This window comes from Nansenia antarctica (genome assembly GCF_963989245.1).
Source record: "Nansenia antarctica genome assembly, chromosome: 13".
In the NCBI taxonomy this organism is placed as follows: Eukaryota; Metazoa; Chordata; class Actinopteri; order Argentiniformes; family Microstomatidae; genus Nansenia; species Nansenia antarctica.
This window is the reverse complement of record NC_137683.1, coordinates 30,057,406-30,082,340: the sequence shown is the minus strand read 5'-3', so window position 1 is coordinate 30,082,340 and position 24,935 is coordinate 30,057,406. Positions and strand designations below refer to the sequence as shown.

Sequence of the window (24,935 nt, the reverse complement as noted above, 5' to 3'; positions counted from 1 at the left end):
ATGGATCCTATTATTGAGGTGGTTGCTTTGATGCTGGGGTTCCTGGGCTGGGTGATGGCGGGCTTATCTATCGCCCACCGCTACTGGAAGACCTCGACCATCGACGGCAGCGTCATCACCACGTCCACCATCTACGAGAACCTGTGGATGTCCTGCGCCTCCGACTCCACCGGGATCCACAACTGTCGGGAGTTCCCGTCCATGCTGGCCCTTAGCGGTACGATCTGTCCTCCAGTCTGTCTGTCCTCCAGTCTGTCTGTCCCCCAGTCTGTCTGTCCCCCAGTCTGTCTGTCCCCCAGTCTGTCTGTCTCCCAGTCTGTCTGTCCTCCGGTCTGTCTGTCCTCCAGTCTGTCTGTCCTCCAGTCTGTCTGTCCCCCAGTCTGTCTGTCCTCCAGTCTGTCTGTCCTCCGGTCTGTCTGTCCTCCGGTCTGTCTGTCCCCCGGTCTGTCTGTCCCCCAGTCTGTCTGTCCTCCAGTCTGTCTGTCCCCCGGTCTGTCTGTCCTCCAGTCTGTCTGTCCCCCAGTCTGTCTGTCCCCCAGTCTGTCTGTCCTCCAGTCTGTCTGTCCTCCAGTCTGTCTGTCCCCCGGTCTGTCTGTCCTCCAGTCTGTCTGTCCCCCGGTCTGTCTGTCCCCCAGTCTGTCTGTCCTCCTGTCTGTCTGTCCCCCGGTCTGTCTGTCCTCCAGTCTGTCTGTCCCCCAGTCTGTCTGTCCTCCAGTCTGTCTGTCCTCCAGTCTGTCTGTCCCCCAGTCTGTCTGTCCCCCAGTCTGTCTGTCCCCCAGTCTGTCTGTCTCCCAGTCTGTCTGTCCTCCGGTCTGTCTGTCCTCCAGTCTGTCTGTCCTCCAGTCTGTCTGTCCCCCAGTCTGTCTGTCCTCCAGTCTGTCTGTCCTCCGGTCTGTCTGTCCTCCGGTCTGTCTGTCCCCCGGTCTGTCTGTCCCCCAGTCTGTCTGTCCTCCAGTCTGTCTGTCCCCCGGTCTGTCTGTCCTCCAGTCTGTCTGTCCCCCAGTCTGTCTGTCCCCCAGTCTGTCTGTCCTCCAGTCTGTCTGTCCTCCAGTCTGTCTGTCCCCCGGTCTGTCTGTCCTCCAGTCTGTCTGTCCCCTGGTCTGTCTGTCCCCCAGTCTGTCTGTCCTCCTGTCTGTCTGTCCCCCGGTCTGTCTGTCCTCCAGTCTGTCTGTCCCCCAGTCTGTCTGTCCTCCAGTCTGTCTGTCCTCCAGTCTGTCTGTCCTCCAGTCTGTCTGTCCTCCAGTCTGTCTGTCCTCCAGTCTGTCTGTCCTCCAGTCTGTCTGTCCCCCAGTCTGTCTGTCCCCCAGTCTGTCTGTCCTCCAGTCTGTCTGTCCTCCAGTCTGTCTGTCCTCCAGTCTGTCTGTCCTCCAGTCTGTCTGTCCCCCGGTCTGTCTGTCCTCCAGTCTGTCTGTCCTCCAGTCTGTCTGTCCTCCAGTCTGTCTGTCCTCCAGTCTGTCTGTCCCCCAGTCTGTCTGTCCTCCAGTCTGTCTGTCCTCCAGTCTGTCTGTCCTCCAGTCTGTCTGTCCCCCGGTCTGTCTGTCCCTCAGTCTGTCTGTCCTCCAGTCTGTCTGTCCTCCGGTCTGTCTGTCCTCCGGTCTGTCTGTCCTCCAGTCTGTCTGTCCCCCGGTCTGTCTGTCCCCCAGTCTGTCTGTCCTCCAGTCTGTCTGTCCTCCAGTCTGTCTGTCCTCCAGTCTGTCTGTCCTCCAGTCTGTCTGTCCTCCAGTCTGTCTGTCCTCCAGTCTGTCTGTCCCCCAGTCTGTCTGTCCTCCGGTCTGTCTGTCCTCCAGTCTGTCTGTCCTCCAGTCTGTCTGTCCTCCAGTCTGTCTGTCCTCCAGTCTGTCTGTCCCCCAGTCTGTCTGTCCTCCAGTCTGTCTGTCCTCCAGTCTGTCTGTCCTCCAGTCTGTCTGTCCTCCAGTCTGTCTGTCCCCCAGTCTGTCTGTCCCCCAGTCTGTCTGTCTGTCCCCCAGTCTGTCTGTCCTCCAGTCTGTCTGTCCCCCGGTCTGTCTGTCCTCCAGTCTGTCTGTCCTCCAGTCTGTCTGTCCTCCAGTCTGTCTGTCCTCCGGTCTGTCTGTCCTCCAGTCTGTCTGTCCCCCAGTCTGTCTGTCCCCCGGTCTGTCTGTCCTCCAGTCTGTCTGTCCTCCAGTCTGTCTGTCCTCCAGTCTGTCTGTCCTCCAGTCTGTCTGTCCTCCAGTCTGTCTGTCCTCCAGTCTGTCTGTCCCCCAGTCTGTCTGTCCCCCAGTCTGTCTGTCCCCCAGTCTGTCTGTCCTCCAGTCTGTCTGTCCTCCAGTCTGTCTGTCCTCCAGTCTGTCTGTCCTCCAGTCTGTCTGTCCTCCAGTCTGTCTGTCCTCCAGTCTGTCTGTCCTCCAGTCTGTCTGTCCTCCAGTCTGTCTGTCCCCCAGTCTGTCTGTCCCCCAGTCTGTCTGTCCCCCAGTCTGTCTGTCCTCCGGTCTGTCTGTCCTCCAGTCTGTCTGTCCTCCTGTCTGTCTGTCCTCCAGTCTGTCTGTCCTCCAGTCTGTCTGTCCCCCAGTCTGTCTGTCCTCCAGTCTGTCTGTCCTCCAGTCTGTCTGTCCTCCAGTCTGTCTGTCCTCCAGTCTGTCTGTCCTCCGGTCTGTCTGTCCCCCAGTCTGTCTGTCCCCCAGTCTGTCTGTCCTCCAGTCTGTCTGTCCCCCAGTCTGTCTGTCCCCCAGTCTGTCTGTCCTCCAGTCTGTCTGTCCTCCAGTCTGTCTGTCCTCCAGTCTGTCTGTCCCCCAGTCTGTCTGTCTGTCCTCCAGTCTGTCTGTCCTCCAGTCTGTCTGTCCCCCAGTCTGTCTGTCTGTCCTCCAGTCTGTCTGTCCTCCAGTCTGTCTGTCCTCCGGTCTGTCTGTCCTCCAGTCTGTCTGTCCTCCAGTCTGTCTGTCCCCCAGTCTGTCTGTCCTCCAGTCTGTCTGTCCCCCGGTCTGTCTGTCCTCCGGTCTGTCTGTCCTCCAGTCTGTCTGTCCTCCAGTCTGTCTGTCCTCCAGTCTGTCTGTCCTCCAGTCTGTCTGTCCCCCAGTCTGTCTGTCCTCCAGTCTGTCTGTCCTCCAGTCTGTCTGTCCCCCAGTCTGTCTGTCCTCCGGTCTGTCTGTCCCCCAGTCTGTCTGTCCTCCAGTCTGTCTGTCCCCCGGTCTGTCTGTCCTCCAGTCTGTCTGTCCTCCAGTCTGTCTGTCCTCCAGTCTGTCTGTCCCCCAGTCTGTCTGTCCTCCAGTCTGTCTGTCCTCCAGTCTGTCTGTCCTCCAGTCTGTCTGTCTCCCGGTCTGTCTGTCCTCCAGTCTGTCTGTCCTCCAGTCTGTCTGTCCCTCCAGTCTGTCTGTCCCCCGGTCTGTCTGTCCTCCAGTCTGTCTGTCCCCCAGTCTGTCTGTCTGTCCCCCAGTCTGTCTGTCCTCCAGTCTGTCTGTCCTCCAGTCTGTCTGTCCTCCAGTCTGTCTGTCCTCCAGTCTGTCTGTCCTCCAGTCTGTCTGTCCCCCAGTCTGTCTGTCATCCAGTCTGTCTGTCCTCCAGTCTGTCTGTCCTCCAGTCTGTCTGTCCCCCAGTCTGTCTGTCCTCCAGTCTGTCTGTCCTCCAGTCTGTCTGTCCTCCAGTCTGTCTGTCCTCCAGTCTGTCTGTCCTCCAGTCTGTCTGTCCCCCAGTCTGTCTGTCCTCCAGTCTGTCTGTCCTCCAGTCTGTCTGTCCTCCATCTGTCCCCCAGTCTGTCTGTCCCCCAGTCTGTCTGTCCTCCAGTCTGTCTGTCCCCCAGTCTGTCTGTCCTCCGGTCTGTCTGTCCTCCAGTCTGTCTGTCCCCCAGTCTGTCTGTCCTCCAGTCTGTCTGTCCTCCAGTCTGTCTGTCCCCCTGTCTGTCTGTCCTCCAGTCTGTCTGTCCCCCAGTCTGTCTGTCCTCCAGTCTGTCTGTCCTCCAGTCTGTCTGTCCTCCAGTCTGTCTGTCCTCCAGTCTGTCTGTCCTCCAGTCTGTCTGTCCTCCAGTCTGTCTGTCCTCCAGTCTGTCTGTCCTCCAGTCTGTCTGTCCCCCAGTCTGTCTGTCCTCCAGTCTGTCTGTCCTCCAGTCTGTCTGTCCTCCGGTCTGTCTGTCCCCCAGTCTGTCTGTCCCCCAGTCTGTCTGTCCTCCGGTCTGTCTGTCCCCCAGTCTGTCTGTCCTCCAGTCTGTCTGTCCTCCAGTCTGTCTGTCCTCCAGTCTGTCTGTCCCCCAGTCTGTCTGTCCCCCAGTCTGTCTGTCCCCCGGTCTGTCTGTCCCCCAGTCTGTCTGTCCTCCAGTCTGTCTGTCCTCCAGTCTGTCTGTCCCCCAGTCTGTCTGTCCCCCAGTCTGTCTGTCCCCCAGTCTGTCTGTCCCCCGGTCTGTCTGTCCCCCGGTCTGTTTGTCCCCCAGTCTGTCTGTCCCCCAGTCTGTCTGTCCTCCAGTCTGTCTGTCCTCCAGTCTGTCTGTCCCCCAGTCTGTCTGTCCCCCAGTCTGTCTGTCCCCCAGTCTGTCTGTCCTCCAGTCTGTCTGTCCCCCAGTCTGTCTGTCCTCCAGTCTGTCTGTCCTCCAGTCTGTCTGTCCCCCAGTCTGTCTGTCCCCCAGTCTGTCTGTCCCCCGGTCTGTTTGTCCCCCAGTCTGTCTGTCCTCCAGTCTGTCTGTCCTCCAGTCTGTCTGTCCTCCAGTCTGTCTGTCCTCCAGTCTGTCTGTCCTCCAGTCTGTCTGTCCTCCAGTCTGTCTGTCCCCCAGTCTGTCTGTCCTCCAGTCTGTCTGTCCTCCAGTCTGTCTGTCCTCCAGTCTGTCTGTCCTCCAGTCTGTCTGTCCTCCAGTCTGTCTGTCCTCCAGTCTGTCTGTCCTCCAGTCTGTCTGTCCTCCAGTCAGTCTGTCTGTCCCAGTCTGTCTGTCCCCCAGTCTGTCTGTCCTCCGGTCTGTCTGTCCTCCAGTCTGTCTGTCCCCCAGTCTGTCTGTCCTCCAGTCTGTCTGTCCTCCAATCTGTCTGTCCTCCAGTCTGTCTGTCCCCCAGTCTGTCTGTCCTCCAGTCTGTCTGTCCTCCAGTCTGTCTGTCCCCCAGTCTGTCTGTCCTCCAGTCTGTCTGTCCTCCAGTCTGTCTGTCCTCCAGTCTGTCTGTCCCCCAGTCTGTCTGTCCTCCAGTCTGTCTGTCCTCCAGTCTGTCTGTCCCCCAGTCTGTCTGTCCTCCAGTCTGTCTGTCCTCCAGTCTGTCTGTCCCCCAGTCTGTCTGTCCTCCGGTCTGTCTGTCCTCCAGTCTGTCTGTCCTCCAGTCTGTCTGTCCTCCAGTCTGTCTGTCCTCCAGTCTGTCTGTCCTCCAGTCTGTCTGTCCTCCGGTCTGTCTGTCCTCCAGTCTGTCTGTCCTCCAGTCTGTCTGTCCTCCAGTCTGTCTGTCCTCCAGTCTGTCTGTCCTCCAGTCTGTCTGTCCTCCAGTCTGTCTGTCCTCCAGTCTGTCTGTCCTCCAGTCTGTCTGTCCCCCAGTCTGTCTGTCCCCCAGTCTGTCTGTCCTCCAGTCTGTCTGTCCTCCGGTCTGTCTGTCCTCCGGTCTGTCTGTCCTCCGGTCTGTCTGTCCCCCAGTCTGTCTGTCCTCCAGTCTGTCTGTCCCCCGGTCTGTCTGTGCCCCAGTCTGTCTGTCCTCCAGTCTGTCTGTCCTCCAGTCTGTCTGTCCTCCAGTCTGTCTGTCCTCCAGTCTGTCTGTCCTCCAGTCTGTCTGTCCTCCAGTCTGTCTGTCCTCCAGTCTGTCTGTCCTCCAGTCTGTCTGTCTGTCCCCCAGTCTGTCTGTCCCCCAGTCTGTCTGTCCTCCTGTCTGTCTGTCCTCCAGTCTGTCTGTCCTCCAGTCTGTCTGTCCTCCAGTCTGTCTGTCCTCCAGTCTGTCTGTCCTCCAGTCTGTCTGTCCCCCAGTCTGTCTGTCCTCCAGTCTGTCTGTCCTCCGGTCTGTCTGTCCTCCAGTCTGTCTGTCCTCCAGTCTGTCTGTCCTCCAGTCTGTCTGTCCCCCAGTCTGTCTGTCCTCCAGTCTGTCTGTCCCCCAGTCTGTCTGTCCTCCAGTCTGTCTGTCCCCCAGTCTGTCTGTCCCCCAGTCTGTCCCCCAGTCTGTCTGTCCTCCAGTCTGTCTGTCCTCCAGTCTGTCTGTCTGTCCCCCAGTCTGTCTGTCCCCCAGTCTGTCTGTCCCCCAGTCTGTCTGTCCTCCAGTCTGTCTGTCCCCCGGTCTGTCTGTCCTCCGGTCTGTCTGTCCTCCAGTCTGTCTGTCCTCCAGTCTGTCTGTCTGTCCTCCAGTCTGTCTGTCCCCCAGTCTGTCTGTCCCCCAGTCTGTCTGTCCCCCAGTCTGTCTGTCCTCCAGTCTGTCTGTCCTCCAGTCTGTCTGTCCTCCAGTCTGTCTGTCCTCCGGTCTGTCTGTCCTCCAGTCTGTCTGTCCCCCAGTCTGTCTGTCCCCCAGTCTGTCTGTCCCCCAGTCTGTCTGTCCTCCGGTCTGTCTGTCCCCCGGTCTGTCTGTCCCCCGGTCTGTCTGTCCCCCAGTCTGTCTGTCCTCCAGTCTGTCTGTCCTCCAGTCTGTCTGTCCTCCAGTCTGTCTGTCCCCCAGTCTGTCTGTCCCCCGGTCTGTCTGTCCCCCGGTCTGTCTGTCCCCCAGTCTGTCTGTCCCCCAGTCTGTCTGTCCTCCAGTCTGTCTGTCCTCCAGTCTGTCTGTCCCCCAGTCTGTCTGTCCCCCGGTCTGTCTGTCCCCCGGTCTGTCTGTCCTCCAGTCTGTCTGTCCTCCAGTCTGTCGGGAGTTCCCGTCCATGCTCGCCCTTAGCGGTATGAGGGTCGACATTAATTGAAATTAAACAAAATCGGATTAAATGTCGTGACGTTAGAATTATAAGGTTCTATCTCCGTTTTTGTCAAAATTGAGTTTTTTACATAACCTGATCCATTAGGTGTTTATTAATGCCTGTGTGGTGTTATTTTTTAAAATGTTGACATTTTTTAGTTAGTAATTCATAAAATACAAAGGTTCCATCTCACAAAACATAATGGAATGTCAAAACTTTGACGCTCAATATCTCTGAGTCTGAACTGCCCTAAACGGAGATAGAACCTTATAATTCTAAGCTCACGATGTAATTAGGTCTATAATTATAGGATTTTTAAATGGCAGGTGTGTGCTGTGACTGTGAACAATACTTATGTAGTAAACAGTTTTATTAGGCTGGTGATGTTTGATTGGAATAGTAAAAACAAAAGATAACTGGAATAGCGAGTGGAAAAAAAACTGATTTCTGCACCTTTTGATGGACATCAAACGTTTCGTTTGTGTCTGTAGGGTATGTAAGTTCCATAAACAGCCGCTATATGAAGGTGTATCGAAATAATGGAGTCAACCATTGGTAATCTATATAGCCTAAATTAATCTCATCATTATCAATAATGAAACTGAATTGTATAATTGTATATATATATACAGTATATATATATATATTTTTTTAAACACCCCACAGATATGTATTGTTTTTTTTCCCGATTATACAATGCAGTTTCATTCTTGGTAATGATGAGACTAATTTAAATAATTGTGTTCCCCTATTACTACGAAATCTGGAGGAATTGTTCCGATATCTTAGTACACAAGAGAAACAAAACAGACTCTCAAACAGTTACAGTACAATTATCTAAAGAAATATATCGTTTTTATTACCTCCATACAAGGAATTTTATCATCCAAGTACCGTGTGGTTCTTCTGGATTAAAGGACTCGCTGTGGATTATTTTACACATGGGCCATGATTTTGAACAAATCAACCTGAAACTTTAATTTAACGTATAGCATCAAGCTTATTCCCTGTAGCTTATTCGTTGCAATACACATGACATTAATTGAGACGGTATAGGTGACAATGTGTTCCAATTCTGTGTTCCAATTCTGTGTTCCAATTCTGTGTTCCAATTCTGTGTCCCAGGTTACGTCCAGGCCTCTCGGGCGCTGATGATCGCCGCGATCGCCTTCGGGACCTTCGGCCTCCTCCTGACCCTGGTGGGCATGCAGTGCTCCAAGGCCGGCGGGGACAACCTGCTTCTCAAGGGGAGGCTCGCCGGGACGGGTGGCGTGCTTTTCTTGATTCAAGGTAACGTATTACACAACTAACTAAGCTATTTCCATAACATGTAGGCTGTTTAATAATAATAATTGATATTATATATTATCATTTTTTTTATATCAATTGTTCGTGTACAATTATGTTCCTCTCTCACTCTCTCACTAAAGGCCTATGTACAATGGTTTCGGTGTCTTGGTACGCCTTCAACATCACCCAGGACTTCTTTGATCCGTTCTATCCCGGGACAAAGTAAGTGAGAAAAGAAAGATTGTAGTTCATAGTAGAACTGGTAAGGATATATACAACAGCGGTGAGCTACTGCCCTCTGCTGGATGTTAGATAGAATAGCAGTCTCTCCGGCCTCCCCAAGAATGATCAACTTCATCGAGCTGAACCGTTGATACGTGAGCTGAACAACCCAGTTACCAAGAGTGTTTAAATGTTTTAAAATGGCTGGTTTGGCCATTCAATTTCGATTTGAGGGAAAGGTATACTATTTGTGTGTTCTGGCTGAGTTGCCATGTGTGTTTAGGTTGGTGTGCTGCACAGTCTAATGCTTGATGTTGTTATATGATTGACATTGACGGCCTTGTGTGCTGCAGGTTTGAGATAGGCGAGGGCCTCTACATCGGCTGGTGCTCGGCTGTTCTCGCCATCATTGGAGGGTCGTGTTTGACATGCTCCTGTCGGCTAGGCACAGAAGAGAAGACGTGAGTTCATGGACCACTGTGTGTGTGTGTGTGTGTGTGTGTGTGTGTGTGTGTGTGTGTGTGTGTGTGTGTGTGTGTGTGTGTGTGTGCGTGTGTGTGTGTGTGTGTGTGTGTGTGTGTGTGTGTGTGTGTGTGTGGGTGTGTGTGTGTGTGTGTGCGTGCGTGCGTGTGTGTGTGTGTGTGTGTGTGTGTGTGTGCGTGTGTGTGTGTGTGTGTGTGTGCACACGCGTGTGTATGTGTGTATGTGTGTGTGTGAGAGAGAGAGTAATGTGTATAATAATAATAATAATAATAATAATAATAATAATAATAATAACTTTTATTTGTATAGCACTTTTCCTGCAAACGTCGCAGCTCAAAGTGCTGTATGTATTGGTATGTTGATTGTTGTTATTAGACGTGTGTATCCTCCCTCCCTCCCTCCCCCCTCAGGCCCTACCCCTACCAGCCCAGAGGCACGGTGTACTCTGGGGCCGCCCCGTCCAGGAGCCAGGCCACCGCTGCCAGCGTCTACGGCCGGAACGCCTACGTCTAACAGACCGTGAGCTTAGAATGATAAGGTTCTATCTCCGTTTAGAATGATAAGGTTCTATCTCCGTTTAGAATGATAAGGTTCTATCTCCGTTTAGTATGATAAGGTTCTATCTCCGTTTAGGGCAGTTCAGAGATATTGAGCGTCAAAGTTTTTACATTCCACATTATGTTTTGTGAGTTGGAACCTTTGTATTTTATGAATTACTAACTCAACAATGTCAACATTTTAAAAAAAAATAACACCACACAGGCATTAATAAACACCTAATGGATCAGATTATGTAAAAAAAAAAAAGAAGACAAAAATGGAGATAGAACCTTATAATTCTGACGTCACGACTTCACTACACGGGTCACCGACGATGCGGAAACAATACATGACGGGTGCGTTCGTAAAATTGCTCTGAGAGCGCCGGAGCACACACTGACTGGGTTCAACGTCATAAAAGGGACCACGAAAAGTTATTTGATTGGACATTAGGGCATTCCATGAGTGCCGATCAGATTTTCCCAGAGCGAATTTTACGAACGCAGCCAATGTCTCCTCCAGAATTTAGATATTTTAAAATGTTATGTATATTAGTTAATTCATTAGTTGATTAGGTTTAGGTACATTGTAGCTAATGAGTTTATATTCCTTCGCACTTATAGTTAGTATATAATAGGCTACTCTGAATTATCTAACACTTAACCCTATGAGATAATCAGTTTCTTTAAACCGAATCATTTGATAATTTGATGATCTGTTGATATACAAACTTCTAGATGTTTAGGGGAAGGTCAAAGGCAGCAGATATTGGCATGTTTGGGTTATTGAAATGTTTTGTATTTGTACAGTTTTATAAATAGCTCAGAAGAAGTGTGTGCTATGCTACTCACATAGGGTGCATTATGAATTCTTATTGTTTGTTTGCTTGTTTGTTTGTTTTACAATTTCACACAATAAAATGCGTCATTGCCAAATACCCTCAAATCCTCTTTTGTTGTAATTATTATTATTATTATTATTATTATTATTATTATTATTATTATTCGTGCAGCTCTTCATATCAGTGATGGCATCTGAGCTGCTGCACACGAGGACGTGGGCGTGTCCTCCACGAACTAAAAGAAAGGTTCGTCCAATCACAGCGCACCACGTTTGGAGACGCGGATGTTGCTGCTTGGACCAGCGATTCAAGGGACTCTCTCTTTTCACGCCATTTCGGCCGGTGGGCGTTGCCGTGTGTCACAGTGTAAACTCTGTAAGCAGGGTCACGGGAACGTGCATGAAGAGCCACAACGACCTGTACTGTATTTAACTAGACCATGTATAACTTCCACATATAATGTGTGTGTAACTCATTTTGAAATCGCTGTCTCTGGGCAGGGTTGGCAGATGGGATTGACAGTTTCCAGCCTAACCACAGTCTAAAAACCGCTAAATGCACCAACAACAATCCCAAAAGCCGCTAATGACTATTGGGCCGGTGCCCATCTCCTGCCCCCTAAACTGTATGTCTGTTGCCAATGATGTTTGTTAACTAAAATTAAAAAATAAAAAGCACATTGTATGTAGCTTAACTTCACACATTTTTTTTTTTTAACTTTCAGGCTTCACTGACATTTTGATACCACCTAAATGCTATTTATCCAGCCCAGTCCAGTGTGTTCAAAAGCAGCCCACCCAGATTGTGGAATGCACTGCCAGTTTACATTAGGGATGCAACCTCAGCACATTATGTTCAAGTCAAGACTAAAAACCCATCATTTAAATATTGCCTTTAAATGACTAAATAATTAAATGATGATTATATAATGATTGGAGCACTTTGAGCTGCGACGTTTGCAGGAAAAGCGCTATACAAATAAAACGTTATTATTATTATTTATTATTATTCGGCGGTAACCCGCACCATCTGGCAACCCTGGGGGGTATTCCATCAACATCGCTAAAGAAAAATCCAGTTTAGTCTGATAAATCTCACGAGAGTTCTTAAAAATATCCAGGCATAATCTGATAAGTCTCGCGAGAGTTATCAAAAATAAAACAGGATTTTCCTTTAGCGACGTTGATGGAATACCCCCCTGGTCCTGTAGTGCGCGTTGATCCACGCCTGCTGTGACGTAACCGGGCGGAATGGCGTGAGAATAAGCGATCCCAGCCCAGCCATTCAAACGCACTGAGATGTAGGGCATGATTGAACTGCTCTGAAGGAGGGGCGCCCAACCAACACGGGATAATAAGGTTGAAGTTTCAGTTCAGAAAGCCCCAAAGTTTACAGCTGTCGGAGTTACTCAATGTCAGTGCCCACGTACAGAAAAAACGATAACAATGTTTTAGATCTATTGGATTTTTTAAAATTCACTTAACTATCTGATCTGGAAAATCATAGGAACCTTTAACAGCGAAGATCCACATTTCCACTCGGAATTATTTCTACACGGGACTATAAATACACGACCCGCAGCCTTGGGAGTAAAAAAGCGATGAAGGCTTTATTATAATATAAAAGGAGACATTTAATCTGTCGTTTAGATGAGATCGTCATCGTTCAGCATTTGCACCAGTACACTCGTGGCAGCGACGTGAGATCATATCCGTGCAGGTCAGAGAGAGGAGAGAGGGGGTCTAACATGGAGTCTGGCCGGCGTGGGGGTCTCAACGTGGGGGTCCTGTCCTCCCTGTCTCTGCTCTGTGTCCTCCTGGACCTCCATCTGGACGGTGAGACTAACCTAACCCTAAGACAACCCTGTCTGCTTTCTCTGTTTAACAATGTGTGCAAATAAACAGCTATGATATAAAATGAAATATGCAACTGTGAACATTTCAAACCTGCAAACTGCGACACTTTAAATGAATGTGCAATAACACTATGTGCAATATGACAACCCTTGTGTACAGAAGGTTCAGAGATAGGAAATGTTAGGATATTTATAGCATAGCATAGAGTACAGCACAGTGTTTTATTTGTATAGTATAGTATAGTGGATAGTGTATTTATGTAAACCAGCTCTTTTCCCTTCTTGTTTTTAGTCTTTCTTTCCAAGCACCAGGGGAGCCCCCCCTCCCAAATGTCGTTGTTTGGTACCTGTACTATATCAATGACAATAAAGACCATTCATTCATTCATTCATTCATTGAATGAAACCAGACATGAGTTGGCCTTTGGCAATTCCTTAGACGCCGTCAGCCGGTAACTGTCAGACGAGAGGAGGAGGGTGCGTTCATAAATACGCTCTGGAAATCTGATCAGTACTCCATGGAAAGAAAGCCCTCTTGTCCAATCAATTTACTTGGGTCCCCTTTATGACGGTGAACCCACAGTGTGCGCTCCGGCGCTCTCAGAGAGACTTTACGAACGCAGCCGAGGTGTCAAACCAGGTGCGGAAGTAGTCGCTGAGGTTGAGTGACCTTAGCTATAATGGACATTATCACAGATATTTCCTTTTTGTCCTCCAAATAACTCCCATGCAATATAATATCATGCTTAGCCTACATTTTGGGGGTGAATTGAAAAATAGACCCGTCGTTTTAATATGAATGTTCCTGCTTTGTCCTTTCATTGGAGTCCCCCGGCTCACCCAGTGTTGTTGTGTTCCAGGGGTCTTGGGGGCCACCCACGTGGAGATCGAGCAGCATTTGGAGATGGGCCGCAAGCTGCTGGCTGCCGGTCAGCTGGCCGAGGCCCTGTCCCACTACCACTCCGCCGTGGGTAAGGTTACCACGGTTACCACGGTTACCACGCTCAGACACCACCGCTTAACACCTCTAGGCCTTTAGATCTGTGTTGTGTGGTTGTGGGTGTGGTTGTGGGTGTGGGTGTGGTTGTGGGTGTGGGTGTGGTTGTGGGTGTGGGTGTGGTTGTGGTTGTGGGTGTGGTTGTGGGTGTGGGTGTGGGTGTGGTTGTGGGTGTGGGTGTGGTTGTGGGTGTGGTTGTCGTCTTGTCTTGTTGTTGTTGTTGTTGTTGTTGTCGTCTTGTCTTGTTAAAAACGTGCACTTTTACTCCTGTTTCTTGTTTTGTTATTCCTGGTTTTATTGTGTTGTGTTTATTTGATCTATTTCTTACCTCCTACCTCTCGTTTTACTGTATTGTATTTTATTCACTGTTGTTTTTATGTTGTTTATGCACTTGGTCAATGCACGACTTGTGCTCTATAAATAAAGTTTGATTGATTGATTGATTGATTGAACGATGGTCTGCTTGTGTAGTCCGATTGTGTGTGTGGATTTCCCTCTCTCCATCTCCTCTCTATCTCCTCTCCATCTCCCCAGACACTTGTCCTATAATCCCTCAAATAGACACCTCGATGGTGAATGCGTGTGGTCGTGTGTTCAGTGTAGTAAAGAAGTGTGAAGTCGAAATCAAGTGTGCACTACTCACCCTGTGGTCCCCTGTGCCCTGGCCTCAGAGGGGGACTCCAAGAACTACCTGACGTACTACAAGCGTGCGGCTGTGTTCCTGGCCATGGGCAAGTCCAAGTCGGCCCTGCCAGACCTGGCCAAAGCCATCCAGCTCAAACCAGACTTCCTGGCCGTGAGTGAGACTCCACCACCACCACCCCCACCCCCATCCTGTTGAAAATGATGAGGCAGGAATGACAATGTCATTTGGTAACATGTCACATGTTTAACTAGTGTCTCTCTCTCTCTCTCTCTCTCTCTCTCTGGCTCTCTGTCTCTCTCTCTCTCCCCACAACACCTCAATCTCTTTCCCCATTCTCTCTCTATCCGTCTCTCTATCCGTCTCTCTCTCCGGCTCTCTCTCTGGCTCTCTCTCTCTCTCTCCGGCTCTCTCTCTGGCTCTCTCTCTCTCTCTCTCTCTGGCTCTCTCTCTCTCTCTCCGGCTCTCTCTCTGGCTCTCTCTCTCTCTCTCTCTCCGGCTCTCTCTCTGGCTCTCTCTCTCTCTCTCTCTCTGGCTCTCTCTCTCTCTCTCTCTCTCTCTGGCTCTCTCTCTCTCTCTCTCTCTCTCCCCACAACACCTCAATCTCTTCTTCCATTCTCTCTCTCTCTCTCTCTCTCTCTCTCTCTCTCTCTCCAACGGTCCAACTCTCTCTTCCTCTTCCTTTCACCTCCATTTCTATCTCTTCCTTCCTTCTTCCTCTGTCCTTCACCCCCCCTCCTCCTGCCTCCCCTGTCCCTCCCTCTCCTCTCTCCTTCACCTCCCCTCCTCCTGCCTCCCCTGTCCCTCCCTCTCCTCTCTCCTTCACCCCCCCTCCTCCTGCCTCCCCTGTCCCTCCCTCTCCTCTCTCCTTCACCTCCCCTCCTCCTGCCTCCCCTGTCCCTCCCTCTCCTTCACCCCCCCTCCCCCTGCCTCCCCTGTCCCTCCCTCTCCTCTCTCCAGGCCAGACTTCAGAGGGGGAATATTCTACTGAAGCAGGGCAACACCGTGGAGGCACGCGAGGACTTCCTGGCAGTGGTAAGTCCAGACGCACAGCTAATACCCAGCTGTCAATCAACTGGTCAGTAGTCTAGAATGTTCAGATTTGCAACTGCCACATTTTTTTGTCTCCTCCACCATTCTTTTGCTGTTGTAACATTGGGATGATGTGTTATGTGTATGTTCAACAGGGTTCCCGCGCTGGTCTTTAAAAGCCTTAAAGTCTAAAATCCAGCAAGCCAAGCCATAAGGCCTAAAAAGGTCTCAAATTTCAGTTATTCGGTCAAAAGATGAGGTGCTAGGTCTTAAAAAAAATGAGATCCACATCTATTTACGTGGAAATTAATCAAGCTGGAACCAAAAAAATGCCAATTCGCTTCCTTGTTTGTCTGTATGGCAGTGAAATCCCTAATTTTATCACCTCGAGGATGACAAAAAGGCTATCATATGCTGTTGCGAATAGGTCTAAAATTCTATCCAAAGAGGTCTAAAAAAGTCTTAAATTTGACTTGTTGAAACTTGTAGGAACCCTGGTTCAAGCATGTCACGATTTCTATAGTGTGACAAAAAAACTAAAAGTTTATCCGGAAACTTTACGTCTCTCTCTCTCTCTCTCTGGTTGGCGTTCCTCCTCCTCAGCTGCAGCGCTCCCCGGACCAGGAGGAGGCGCGGGACCAGCTGCTCAGAGCCAACGAGCTGGAGGAGCTCCAGGAGGAGGCGCACGCCACCCACCACCGCGGGGACTACGGCACCGCCATCACCGTGCTGGACCGGGTCGTAGAGGTAGGGACCGCCTCCGCCACAGGGCCTTGTTAACGGTCTTAACACTATGAATGAATGAATGAATGGTCTTTATTGTCATTAATACAGTACAGGTACCATACAACGAAATTTAGGAGGGGGGGCTCCCCTGGTGCTTGGAAAAAATACTAAAAACTAGAGGGCCAAGGGTAAAATAAAAAAGGGAAAAAGAGCTGGTTTACATAAATAAAGGCTATGTACACTATCTACTAGGGCTGCAACAACGAATCGATGAAATCGATAAAAATCGATAATGAAATTCGTTGGCGACGAATTCCATTATCGATTCGTCGGGTCTTGTTCCATAACAAACCTACTTCCTGTTGACGCACGCCACGCTGTCTTGCGGAGCCGGCGCGGCGGCTACATTTAAATCATGGCGGAGGCGGAGAAAACGACTCGACCGAAATCGTCCAAGGTATGGGAGCACTTCACATTAAAAGCTACAAAAAAATGGTGCAACCTATGCAAAACCGATCTTGCATGGCACGGGAGCACAACGGTGATGCGAGAACACCTTAAAAGAAAGCATGTGACAGTGATGGATGAAGACGGCTCAGCCTCAGCAGGGTAAGTTATACGAGTTTAACGTTGGCTGTACCCATGCCATACGTTGCGTTTTGAAGTGAGGATCATTCGTTTCACTGGCACAGCTGTTAGTTAGAAGTTAGAAGTTAGTTCTTCTCGTTTATCTAATAGATTCTCCCTCTTAATGACCTATTGTATTTTTAGCTTGCTATTCGCATTCTATGCCTTCAGCACCGGAGTATGCTCATAGTCACTTGTATTAGTAAGGAGATGCACTTGTGAGTTCTGGCGAAGCGTCAGCTAAATGACTGTAATGTAATGCGATAGCCAGTGAGTGTTTGCTCGCATTCATGAATTCAATATTGCATGACAAGTGTATTTAGCTAGCTGGCTAACGTCAGTGGTAGAGCAGAGGTGATAAGCTAAAGGCTAGCTAGTGGTAGCCTACCAAGCTACCCGTGAGTTAGAGTGAGGCACTGACTGTAGCCTAGCCTATTGTATGGAGTGAGAGGACACATTGCATTGTTTTGGAGCATATCTGTTATATAAAAACATTAGTGTCTTGTCTGTAGCCTATATTGCACTTTGGGTTACTGACCTTTACATTAAGCAAAGTTATTACCTAAAACAATGCATGTATTGAGCTAGAGTTCAACTACTTTATTGAAACAATCTACCGCCATAGTCCATTGCCTGTTGTTAAACCTATTTGATGTAGCAAAGCCTTTTTTATTTATATTATTTATTATGTTTTATTAATACTTATTCATTTTGCACATGTATATGTATAGGCCTGGCTGATTTAGAGAACATAAAATAACATTTGCAAAAGAAATCAGTTTTTTTCATTTGTATCCGATTAACCGATTAATCGGAAAAATAATCGGCAGATTAATCGATTATCAAAATAATCGTTAGTTGCAGCCCTACTATACTACTATACTATACAATAAAACACTGTGCTGTACTCTATGCTATGCTATAAATATCCTAACTTTTCCTATATCTGAACCTTATGTACACAAGGGTTGTCATATTGCACATAGTATTTGTTGCACAGCCATGAACAGCCTAGAACAGCCATGAGGGGTCATTTGACGCTGCGAGTAAAAAAAAGAAGAAAGGTATATCTATGCACTCGATCAAATGTCAGGACCCTTCTTTCATGACTTGTCCTAGATATGTGCGTTCTACCACCCAGTATCCTGACATTTTCAAAATCACATCAGGATAAGCTAGTATGAAGCTATTTTGCTAGTTTTTCTGTGTAGGAGGAAGCAGGCTAATTTACAAGGCGGCCAACTAGTGGTCGTTGTGTGTAAGTAGCAGCTTTCTATTGTAAAGACAATGGTCATTTGGCCCCCCGAGGCGGCTCTTATAGTAGCAGGGCTACTAGGCGCGGCTGTTCTAGTGTTATATGACACTAAATAAATATGACAGGACACCGAACCTGTAATACTGAAAGATCAGTTTTCAACACACAGAGGAGAATAATGCACAATAATGGACCACTACCTTTCTCTCTCTCTCTCTCTCTCTCTCTCTCTCTCTCTCTCTCTCTCCCTCCCCTCTCTCTCCCCTCTCTCTCCCCCCCCCCTCTCTCTCTCTCTCTCCCCCTCCCTCTCCCTGCCTCTCTCCCCCCCCCCCCTCTCTCTCTCTCTCTCCCCCCCCCCTCTCTCTCTCTCTCTCCCCCTCCCTCTCCCTGCCTCTCTCCCCCCCCCCCCTCTCTCTCTCTCCCCCTCTCCCCCTCCCTGCCTCCCTCTCTCCCCCCCTCTCTCTCTCTCCCCCTCCCTCCCCCTCCCTCCCCCTCTCTCCCCCTCCCTCTCTCTCCCCCCCTCCCCCCCCCTCTCTCTAGCTCTCTCCGTGGGACCCAGACTCTCGGGAGCTGCGTGCGGAGTGCTACATGCACCTGGGAGACCCGCGGAAGGCCATCCAGGACCTGACGCCCACCACCCGCCTGAGGAACGACAACCGCGCGGCGTTCCTAAAGCTCAGCAAGCTGCACTACACCCTAGGGGAGCACCAGGAGTCCCTCAGGTACGCAGCTCACGCAGGCACGGCCGTGGACCAGAGAAGGGGAACGTTAGATAAACATATTTACCTGACACATGTATGTAAATGGTATCCTCGACTCACCTAAGATGGTGATATACACATGGACATATGCCTACATTACATTCACACACACACACACACACAATTTTCGATTTTAATGTTTTGATATGTGGTTTTAAACTGTCTTGTAAGGTGTCCTTGAGAGCCTTGAAAGGCGCCCATAAATAAAATGTATTATTATTATTATTATTATTATTATTATTATTATTACAACCACCCCCCCTCCCATCTGACCCTATTCCCCCGCCTACCCTTTTTCTTTCATTTCAATCTTTATTTTAATTTCTGTCACTGTCAATGTCTGTCAATATTTTTGTTGATTGTTAATTTTTGCTTTGTGTGTCTTGCTTTGAACCACATTCATAGACCATAATAATGTGTACAGCTGAACGAATGGAAAAAACAGCAGACAAAACATGACATGATTGTACAAGTTGCTGAAAGTGTTTTTTTTTTTTTTTTATTAAATTAAATGAAGATGTTTTGAGCCTCAAACGCAGAAAGCTGGTTGACATGTTTGTCTCCTTGGTTTGCTCTGTGGCTGGGGTGTTTCCTGCTTGTATGCTAACATGCTAACATTACACAAAGGAAACAAACTTTTTTTTCTCTCCATTTCTCCTTCTCTTCTATCTCTTTCTTCCTTCTCTTCTATCTCTTCCTTCTCTTCTATCTCTTCCTTCTCTTCCTTCTCTTCTATCTCTTCCTTCTCTTCCATCTCTTCCTTCTCTTCTATCTCTTCCTTCTCTTCCTTCTCTTCTATCTCTTCCTTCTCTTCCTTCTCTTCTATCTCTTCCTTCTCTTCCATCTCTTCCTTCTCTTCCATCTCTTCTATCTCTTCCTTCTCTTCCTTCTCTTCTATCTCTTCCTTCTCTTCCTTCTCTTCTATCTCTTCCTTCTCTTCCTTCTCTTCCTTCTCTTCCATCTCTTCCTCCTCTTCCTCCTCTTCCTCCTCCAGTCACGTGCGCGAGTGTCTGAAGCTGGACCAGGACGACAGGGAGTGTTTCTCCCACTACAAGCAGGTGAAGAAGCTCAGCAGACAGCTCGACTCCGCAGAGGAACTCATTCAGGAGGAGAGGTGTGTGTGTGTGTGTGCGTGTGTGTGTCTGTGTCTGTGTGTGTGTGTGTGTGTGTGTGTGTGTGTGTGTCTGTGTCTGTGTCTGTGTCTGTGTGTCTGTGTGTGTCTGTGTCTGTGTCTGTGTCTGTGTCTGTGTGTGTGTGTGTGTGTCTGTGTGTGTGTGTGTGTGTGTGTGTGTGTCTGTGTCTGTGTCTGTGTCTGTGTCTGTGTCTGTGTCTGTGTCTGTGTCTGTGTCTGTGTCTGTGTCTGTGTGTGTGTGTGTGTGTGTGTGTGTGTGTGTGTGTGCGTGTGTGCGTGTGTGCGTGTGTGCGTGTGTGCGTGTGTGCGTGTGTGCGTGCGTGTGTGTGTGTGTGTGTGTGTGCGTGTGTGTGTGTGTGTGTGTGTGTGTGTGTCTGTGTGTGTGTGTCTGTGTGTGTGTGTCTGTGTGTGTCTGTGTCTGTGTGTGTGTGTCTGTATGTGTCTGTGTGTGTGTGTCTGTGTGTGTGTGTGTGTGTGTGTGTCTGTGTGTCTGTGTGTGTGTGTGTGTCTGTGTCTGTGTCTGTGTCTGTGTGTGTCTGTGTGTGTGTGTCTGTGTCTGTGTGTGTGTGTCTGTCTGTGTCTGTGTGTGTGTGTCTGTGTGTGTGTGTGTGTGTGTGTGTGTCTGTGTGTCTCTGTGTGTCTGTGTGTCTGTGTCTGTCTCTGTGTCTATGTGTGTGTGTGTGTGTGTGTGTGTGTGTGTGTGTGTCTGTGTCTGTGTCTGTGTCTGTGTCTGTGTCTGTGTCTGTGTCTGTCTGTGTGTCTGTGTGTGTGTGTGTGTGTCTGTCTGTCTGTCTGTCTGTCTGTCTGTCTCTGTACATTTCAGTACCCTGTATGGTTTTTAGTCCTTGTGTGTTACATGTGTTATACTGTTAGGTGTTATAATCTCAGGTTCAGTTTTTGTATAAACTCTACTAGCTCTATGGCCTTAATAATATATAATAATATATATAATATATAGCCCTCTGGTCTATCCCCAAGATGTGAGATCTGGTTGAGCTAGCAGTGTGCTAACTGTGTTGAGCTAGCAGTGTGCTAACTGTGTTGAGCTAGCAGTGTGCTAACTGTGTTCAGCTAGCAGTGTGCTAACTGTGTTGACGATGTCTCAGGTACCAAGAAGCCATCGACAAGTACGAGTCGGTGATGAGGACAGAAGCGAAGGTTTCCTTCTACACCAACAAAGCCAAGGAGAGGATCTGCTTCTGCATGGTCAAGGTGGGTTCATCACACGACTACAGGACTTGGTCTGTCTGAGTCTTGGCTTGCTTTAGCGTTTATTTGTTAGCGCATTTGAGATACAAATGCTAAATAATAATAATAATAACTTTTATTTGTATAGCGCTTTTCCTGCAAACATTGCAGCTCAAAGTGCTCCAATCATTATATAATCTTAATTTAATTATTTAGTCATTCAAAGGCAATATTAAAAAGATGGGTTTTTAGTCTTGACTTGAACATATGTGCTGAGGTTGCGTCCCTAATGTAAACTGGCAGTGAGACACAATCTGGGTGCATAAAATGAGAATGCAGCCTCCCCAAATCTCTTCTTTTGTACATCACAAAAAAAAAAAATCCAGCGTCAGAAGACCTGAGAGCTTTATTGGGCTGATATACTAGCAGAAGGTCTTTCAGATATGCTGGTGCTGTACTATACTATATGCATCCCAAATCCTTTATCCAGAGGTTGTTTCTATGTGCTGCTAACTCCAGAAAAAGAGGAACTACACCGCTCCATTTCCATACAGAACGACCCAGAATTGAGACTAATCAAATGTACCCCCCCTAGAACAAAATGGCCCAGGAGGCGGTGGACGTGTGCTCCGAGGCCCACCATAGCGACCCCCGCAACATCAACATCCTCCGAGACAGGGCCGAGGCCTACATCCTCAACCAGGACTACGAGAAAGGTACCCTAACCCTAACCCTGTTATAATCACTTTATAATAACAACCAGGACTATGAGAAAGGTACCCCTCTCTGTTACGGTGTTACTGCTGCAATATGCATACTGTACATTAGCTACCACACTGTACAAGTTATCTTAACTGTACATAGCTCATAACTGTATATACCTCTAAACTACCGTACATTCCTTACTGTACCTATCACTATCATTGTCATGTTTTTCTTTTTATCATGTTCTTTTATCACTATTTGCACTTCTGGTTAGATGCTAAACCTCATTTGGTTGTCTGGTACTTGTACTCTGCAATGACAATGAAGTTTAATCTAATCGCATCAGATCTAATGTTGATCTCTCTGTACCTCTCTGTACCTCTCTCTGTCTCTCTCTGTACCTCTCTGTCTCTCTCTGTACCTCTCTGTCTCTCTCTCTCTCTCTGTACCTCTCTGTACCTCTCTCTGTCCCTCTCTGTATCTCTCTGTACCTCTCTCTGTACCTCTCTGTATCTCTCTGTCCCTCTCTGTCCCTCTCTGTCCCTCTCTGTCCCTCTCTGTCTCTCTCTGTCCCTCTCTGTACCTCTCTGTACATCTCTCTGTACCTCTCTGTCTCTCTCTGTACCTCTGTACCTCTCTCTGTCCCTCTCTGTACCTCTGTACCTCTCTGTCCCTCTCTGTACCTCTCTGTCTCTCTCTGTTTCTTCTGGGCAGCGGTGGACGACTACCAGGAGGCCAGGGAGTTTGACGGGGAGAACAACGAGATCAGGGAAGGTCTGGAGCGTGCCCAGAAGATGCTCAAACTCTCACGGAAGAGAGACTACTACAAGATCCTGGGGGTAAACAGGTACGGCCGTCAAGAAGGTCGGAGGACATTTACAACATAAGACTGTCTAGTGTTTTAAACAAGGTCTTTACCTGACAACATCAGACTGTCTAGTGTCAGGAGCCAACGGACCCCCATGTGGATCCGAAGTGATATAAAGAGCTTACCTCGATCAATTATCTTCATCGATATCACATTTTTTTCACAACTTTGCATGCTATACGATGCCACCATTTTCTTCCAGAGACGGTAAACACGGCCTAAGTCACATCCAGTTTTCTCCAACTGGAGAATGTGTCATGTCCGGTTTCAACGCCGAATTTCCATACCATTGGTCGGCCAACCCAAACCCCCCCCCCAAAAAAAAGAAATCTGATACATGAGAAAGGTCAAAGGTCAAAGTTGGTGCCAACATATCTCCAAATGGCCTAAACATATAGGTGTCCGCCTAAACATACCTGTACTAAAACAGGTACAAAGTTGCATTTGCTCACATAACTAGCATCGACTTTGGCACAAGTACTAATAAGACCCTGGAGTACTGATTCCTAGATGATTTGGGCTTCGTTATCAGGTTTCCAAGGTGATATTCACTGTAAAAGCTGTTGTTTTTTTAGGCGGAGACTGAATTTGAGATGTTTTATAATGTTCTAGCTCTATTTGCTCTGACACAGTAACATAGATTTGGATTCTGACACTTCTACAGCCACCCCACAGGTGTTAGCTTTCATTTGATAACAATATCATTATGAAGGCCCTTGTGATTGTGGAGATATTCTATATTCACTGTGGGCATGTCATTTCGAGCAGAAAACCAGAAAAATTAGGACAACATAACACTGTGTAGTGTTTAAACAAGGACAACATAAGACTGTCTAGTGTTTAAACAAGGACAACATAACACTGTCTAGTGTTTAAACAAGGACAACATAGGACTGTCTAGTGTTTAAACAAGGACAACATAACACTGTCTAGTGTTTTAAACAAGGACAACATAGGACTGTCTAGTGTTTTAAACAAGGTCTTTTCCTCAGGAGTGCCAACAAACAGGAGATCACGAAGGCCTACAGGAAGCTGGCCCAACAGTGGCACCCTGACAACTTCCAGTCAGAGTCTGACAAGAAGGAAGCGGAGAAGAAGTTTATAGATATCGCTTCTGCTAAAGAGGTTCTCATTGACCCAGGTACTCTATACTGTACTCATCTGATAAACATAAACATTATTTTAATCCCTTTCACACGGTGGGAGAAATTTATAGTTTTTGTGACTGTATTAAAGGAAGAGGTTTCCGTTTTTGCACTACATCGATAACTGTCTTGTGATTCATTCTCCCTCCCTCCCGCTTGACAGAAATGCGTCAGAAGTTCGACGCGGGCGAGGACCCCCTAGACCCTGAGAGCCAGCAGGGCGGGGGGGGAGGCCAGGGGGGTCAGGGGTGGCCCTTCCACTTCAACCCCTTCGAATCCGGCGGCAACTACCACTTCAAATTCCACTACAACTAGTGAGGATCTGACCAGGAACACGGGGGGTCGGTCGGTGCAGGACAGGACTTGACGTCGGAGGTCTGGGAGGAGGGGGGGGGGGGGGGGGGGTCTACGATACCGATGGAGGAACTCTGGATGCACCCAGGGGGGGTAGTACTTCAGCCTGGATGTGGGGGGGGGGGACCTTGGCGGTTACTTTTTGTGAAACTATGGGGGGGGGGGAGGGACACACTCAGAAGTGTGGAACTACCGCGCTGTGAGGGGTCGAGTTGTAGAGAGAGAAAAAACAAACCCTGTCTTCTTACCACAGATTCTACCACGGAATATTAAAGGACGATGCCGGGCTGTTGATTTGAAACATCCGCATGGTCGAAGACACAAGAATGAAGTCCTGCATCGACGCACTCCAGAGAGGCTGTGGTGAAGCTAGTCATGTTACAGCCTCCGGTACCCCAAGCTCTTTTTTTCTTTGTGATGTCTTTGTGCTCTTACTTACTTTCGCTTGTTTTGTTTGTGCCAATTCCTTCCCCTCTTCTCTTTCCTCTCTGCCGCAGGACAGCGGCTCCTTTTCCCTCACCACGTACTTTCGTCTGCATTTTCGTTCTGTTACGATTGTAACTCGGGTGCTCGACTGTTACTGCGTTCAGAAGCACTAAGACAACTATTTGTTGGGCTATGATCAGAAACAGACTAACATCTAGGCTCCTCGGATTATGTTCGGTAGTATGGTGCAACGTTCAGGGCTTTCAGTTTCTGAGGTAGAAATATAATGAGTATAGTAGTTATATATAGATATATATTATATACACACACGTTATATTTCCATCTGCAAAGTTCTGAATGTTGCTTCCTACGGAATCAAACACTCCCTCACAAACAAACTGTCAACTCAGTTGACAGACAGACAGTCAACTGACAGACAGACAGACAGACAGGCGTAGGGAAGCGTTTGATGATTCACACCGTAGCGCACTAGGTGTGTAAACAATCAAGTGAGTTAGCGTGACGTGTGTCTTCCTTTTCTGAGGGAATCTGCATTGTGGATGTGTTTCCTCTTTTCTTTTCTATTCTTTTTAAAAACATGTTTTGCACTTTTTGTCCTCGTTTCTCTTTTAACAAACAACCACTCCAAAATGTTGTTACACTCCTGACGTGTTACTGAGAATGTGTTCCCCACTGCAGCGCTAGGCAACGCCCTTAAGGACGACGTTCTGAGGCAAACTAGTGGACGTTATCGACCACCGCCACTAAGAGGAACCATAAACAATAAAACAACGGTCTTGATAGGTTGTCAGTATCATCTTTTATACTTGGAGGTGATTGTTGACATAATACAATGAACATTTAGTCTCATGTTGAATTGAATTCTGACTACAGTATAGCTGTAACTTAAAGCTTTGAATGTCACTGACTGACTGTTCACCTGTGGTCATTTTAAACAGACAGATCCGTGTATTAACTTAACGTCTGGGAGGGGGTTTTCTCTGGTGTGTTTTCTCCTGTTTTTAGTTGCTACAGTTTTAAAGTTGCCAAACAGAATAATCTGAAATGCTA

General features: G+C 48.4%; 2 protein-coding genes across 2 annotated transcripts; both read left to right on the top strand.

The window, feature by feature from the left end:
• On the top strand, window positions 1-9,282 carry cldn15a (claudin 15a; the record flags this gene model as incomplete). The annotated part of the gene is made up of 5 exons (XM_080544460.1): window positions 1-217; window positions 7,900-8,064; window positions 8,205-8,286; window positions 8,640-8,747; window positions 9,180-9,282. 5 exons carry the CDS (start codon window positions 1-3, stop codon window positions 9,280-9,282), a joined length of 675 nt encoding a protein of 224 aa, XP_080400586.1.
• A 2,615-nt stretch (window positions 9,283-11,897) lies between these two features.
• dnajc3b (DnaJ (Hsp40) homolog, subfamily C, member 3b) lies at window positions 11,898-23,399 on the top strand (the record flags this gene model as incomplete). Its single annotated transcript, XM_080543783.1, has 12 exons — window positions 11,898-11,985; window positions 12,866-12,976; window positions 13,674-13,798; window positions 14,606-14,680; window positions 15,281-15,424; window positions 17,826-18,007; window positions 19,041-19,160; window positions 20,285-20,390; window positions 20,962-21,082; window positions 21,786-21,918; window positions 22,932-23,080; window positions 23,248-23,399. 12 exons carry the CDS (start codon window positions 11,898-11,900, stop codon window positions 23,397-23,399), a joined length of 1,506 nt encoding a protein of 501 aa, XP_080399909.1.
• Window positions 23,400-24,935: the final 1,536 nt, after the last annotated feature.